This window comes from Sus scrofa, chromosome 6, assembly GCF_000003025.6.
Source record: "Sus scrofa isolate TJ Tabasco breed Duroc chromosome 6, Sscrofa11.1, whole genome shotgun sequence".
Classification (NCBI taxonomy): domain Eukaryota; kingdom Metazoa; phylum Chordata; class Mammalia; order Artiodactyla; family Suidae; genus Sus; species Sus scrofa.
This window is the reverse complement of record NC_010448.4, coordinates 134,198,163-134,202,665: the sequence shown is the minus strand read 5'-3', so window position 1 is coordinate 134,202,665 and position 4,503 is coordinate 134,198,163. Positions and strand designations below refer to the sequence as shown.

The 4,503-nt window shown below is 35.3% G+C and overlaps 1 protein-coding gene across 1 annotated transcript; it reads right to left on the bottom strand.

Annotated features, from left to right (window-relative positions):
* On the bottom strand, positions 1,143–1,667 carry LOC110261400 (60S ribosomal protein L10-like). The gene is made up of 2 exons (XM_021097614.1): positions 1,555–1,667; positions 1,143–1,458 (listed from the first exon to the last, which is right to left on the bottom strand). The coding sequence occupies exons 1-2, from the start codon at positions 1,665–1,667 to the stop codon at positions 1,143–1,145; spliced, it is 429 nt and encodes a 142-aa protein (XP_020953273.1).

Genomic DNA, 4,503 nt, shown 5'->3' with positions numbered 1-4,503 from the left:
GATAAGAAAATTTAAAAAAATTGTTCTCAGAGATTGGAACTCTGAAATCAACATAATGCCTGATAATGAAGAAAGCGATAAAGGTTCTTTAAAGTATGGACCATTTCCCACAGTAGCAATACTTGACCCTTAATTAGAGATTCTCCAAAGGGAAAATATTTGCTACCAAAGTGTCATTTAGGAATGTCTAAGACATTTTTGTGACTCACAACTTGATGGAGAATTACTCTAATAGGCAGAGGCCAGAGACGTTCGTACACATGGTAAAATACACTTGGCAACCCCTGTAGTAAAGAAATATCCAGCCCCAAATTTCAATAGTGCAGAGATTACAAAACTTGTCCTTATCTGATAAAAATACAGATATATCTAAATGAAAGAATATAATTACCAGAAGGGATATTTTAAATCTTGGAAATATAGAAGAAGAGAATCACAAAGGCAAATGTTTCGAGAGCCCAGTAAATTTCTGAGGCAAAGCTGGTTTCCTAGGCTGACTTGATTTTTTCACCTTCCAGGCAGCAATTGTACTATTCTGGAGAGACAGGTATCATTTGAATTCTAAAGTAACTTTTTCTAAGTTTATTCTCACCAAGAAATCTAACAATATGGCTTCTTTTGTAGTTTATTTTGGAAAAGGTAACTCAAGATTCTACTCCAAAAGAAATTGTTTAGTGTAAATTGACATTCTCAATGTTTGAACAGTGATAAGACCTATTTTTATTAATTTGCAAACCTGAAGTTCAGACCCCTGGAAAACAATCAACTTGACAAAGTAAATATTAAATTGCAGACTACATGGGAAGATGTTTAACTCCTGATTCAATTTCTCTGAGTAATATAGGACTATCCATCATATCTCTTTCTTCTTGAATAAGCTTTGGTAATTTGTGTCTTTCAAGGATTAGATTATTTCATATAAGATTAAAAAAAAAAAAATGCCCTTGCCCATAGCATGCAGAGGTTCTTGGCCTAGGGATCAAACCTTCACCACAACAGTGACAAAGCCACATCCTTAACCCTCTGAGCCACCAGGGAACTCCCCATAATATTCTCATAGTATTTGCTTTTTTTTTTTTTTTTTGACAGGAAAGTAGGATTTATTGGTGAGCATTAAGGAAGGGACAACGCCACCAAGGCTCTCATGAGTGCAGGGCCTGCCATTTGTCCAGGGGGCGGAGATTAGGGATGAATTTGGTTCCACAGCCATTCAGGATAAGCCTCTTTTCTGCCACCATGTTTTCAGATTCATCTGTGTTGAACTTAGTGAATCCCCACTTCTTAGACATGTGGATCTTCTGGAGGCCAGGGAACTTGAACTTGGCCCTGTGCAGTGCCTCAATCACATGCTCCTTGTTCTGCAGGTTGGTGCGGATGGACATTATGACTTGGCTAGTGTGGACCCCGGCCGCCGTGCCCTGGGGCTTTCCAAAGGCACCAGGCATACCTGTCTGGAGCCTGGATTGGGGACAGCATGCCAGTCATGAATGTCCACTGAAAAGAGCTATCTCCAAGGTCCCTTAGGGCAACCTATACAGGCAACAGGCTGCATACACTACCGAGGAGGCTGCTGTTTGCAGCCATTGCACACCAGGCCCTCGTGGGGAAAAGAGCACGAGTCGGCTTAACTGGCTGCAAAATACCCTCGTAATATTTGGAAAATCCATAGCAGCATCACTTTTTACAATTTTATATTGCAATATTTTCGTTTTTCTTTTTTTTTTTCCTTGATCAGTCTGGCTGGCTAGTGTTTTATGTTTTACTGATGTCAAAGAATCTTTGTTTTGTGCTACCAATTTTCTCTTTTATTTTTTTCTGTTTTTTTAAACAATTATTTCATTAATTTCACAACTATTTTTATATCTTTTTGCCTACTTACTTTGAGGTTAATTTACTCTCCTTTCTCTAGTTTCTTAAGGCAAAAGCTAAGGACATTGATTTGATCCTATTCTTTTTCATTATAAGAAAAAGTGCTATAAAATTTCTTTTTCATTATAAGAATAAATGCTATAAAATTTCTTTTAAGTACTGCTTGAGTCACATCCAACAAATTTTAATGTATGATGTTTTAATTTGCATTCATACAAAAATAATTTTAATATCTTTCACTTTGACATCATTATTTAGAGTATGTTATTTGAAAATATTTGGAAATTTATCACAAATCTTTCTTTTTTTGATTTCTAAGTTATTCCTTTGTAGTCATACTTTTAGTAACTCAAATATTTTAAAATATATTAAGTTTTCCTTTATGGCCCAGCATATGGTCTATCTTGGCAAATTTTCTGAGTGCACTGGAAAAGTATGAATATTCTCTGTTGTTGTGTAGGGTGGCTGTAAATGCCAACTGAGTGGGACAGTGAATGGTTTTGTTCACTGACTACTGGCAAAAGGTGAATTTGTCAAGTTAAATGTTAAATTGTAGTCTCCTTCCTAGGAAACCTCATAGCTTTGTCAGGCAATCTCTTCTTTCTCATTATTGAAATTTGGGGGAATTCTGGCCCAGTTTTCCCTTTAGGATTCAATCAAATGTAACCTACTTCAAGAAGCCTTCTTTGATGTATTATTTTAAAAAGTGATGACATTGTTTATGTTGATAGTGTATTTAATTGTGTACATATTTATTTTCATGTTTTGTTGTAGCTTGAGAAAAAACCAAACCAAAACAAAGGACAAAAAAACCCCACAAAAACTAATCCTTGTCTATCTCCATTTTCCCAGCAGATGGTAGAGAACTTGCCACATGGCAAGTGTTCAAAAAACATTGTGGAGTACAATCTTTATGTTGTAAAACCTTTGTGTTTATCATAATGTTAAATAGCATTTGCATGATATTGGTCTCCTTTGAGTCAATAGATTTCTTCTAAAATATTCCACGCCAGTGACCTTCCATCATGATTTTGAATGCTGTTAATTATTTGCAGCTTGCTATTTCTGAAATTAACTTAACCTTTGCTTGAATAGTTCTATGAAAAATTTTTTCTTAGTTATATTGTATCCAGAAAAACAAAAAAAAGAGAGAGATACCTTCTTATTTTGTTTCTTCTGTCTCTCTTCTTTTAGCCATTTCTTTGTCATACTGAGAATTTCCAGTCCCTTTATCCATTCCCTTTATATGGCATGGTTTGGTGACCATCATCACTGTAGTTATTTTACACCATGTAGAGATGAAAACACTAAGTTATCACTGTATATTCTGTGGTACACAGAAGTTTTCCACATCTATTATGATCATAAATTTTCTTGTCCTGAACACTATGCTTCTATATTATTGTCATAAAATGCATAGATGTTGGGAGAGATGAAAAAATAGAAGCTTGTCTTCTTCAACTCTTATCCAATGCTACCATATGTGTTTCTTCTGCAGGTCATTCTTTGCATAAAAGTGTCCAGCTAAAGCAGAGAGCGAAAAAATAAAACCAAATTTCCACCCTGTTGAAGAAGACTTTTACTCTGATCTAGCGTTATATCTGTCCTCCTAGCATAAGGAGTGCCTTCTAATTTGAAGCAATCTGTATTCTTAAGATTTGCATCTACCTAGAGAGAGACATCTCTGTCTAATCATCACAACAGTGCTGTGTATTCTCATCACAGCGCTCTTCTTATCCACTCTTTACATTACAGATGAAAAGAAATGATGCCTAAAGTGGCAAAGCCACCTTACCCCAAGCCATACTAGCAGTACATGCTTTGCAAAAAAAGTGCTGTGTCCTATGAAAATTACATGCTGGGTGAAACCTCTTATTTTGGCTCTTGCCTATACTTTCTCCCTACCTATATTTAACAATATTTGTTCCAAAGGTTTATTTAAGCAAGACTTGGTGGGCTTAGATTTTGTTTCTTATGGCATGGGTCTAATGCTGTAAAATAACCTCCAACACTAATAACTTGAACATGATGTTGTCAGATGGGAAAGTACAGAACAAAGGTATTATAGGAATAAAGGGTACGCATGATGACTTGAGGCAGTTTGATTCATTGTTGTGGTTAAAGCCATATTTCATTTCTGGACAGTTTCACTATTGCTAGGTTAGTGAAGACAGACCATATACTGTAATATTTTTTGCCTCAAGGTCTATAGAAATATCAGATTAAAAGTGGACAGCACATCACACTCAACCAAGACTTTGCAAAGTGAAATGTATTAAAAATTAATTTTCTGGATTCTATTGTATTTGCCTAATATGCTTTATGTATTATTTAATTTTCTTTCTGCTATAAAATTCATTAATTTTAATCCAGGATTAACACAACAAGAAGAGGAGAATTGGTTTTCTGTAGCATCTTCCTCACTCAAAGTATCCTAATGTGCTTTATAAATAATGAATGAGATACTGTTAGAGTAGAGGCTCTGTAGGCAAACAGAGTAGCCATTGAACAAACTGGTGGTAACTCTCAAAAAAGATAAATACTGAAAATGAAAGCCCTTTTATGCCCTGTCTTTTGTTCCTCCAAGTTTTGGTGAAACTTTTAAGGAAGTTGTTATCTGGCAGTAAATGTCAT

Coding starts and splice junctions, on each gene's coding strand:
- LOC110261400 (XM_021097614.1), bottom strand. CDS start 1,667: ATGGATTTTCCAAATATTACGAGGGTATTTTGCAGCCAGTTAAGCCGA. Junction 1,459..1,554: donor ACAGCAGCCTCCTCGGTAGT/GTATGCAGCCTG, acceptor TCCCCAATCCAG/GCTCCAGACAGGTATGCCTG.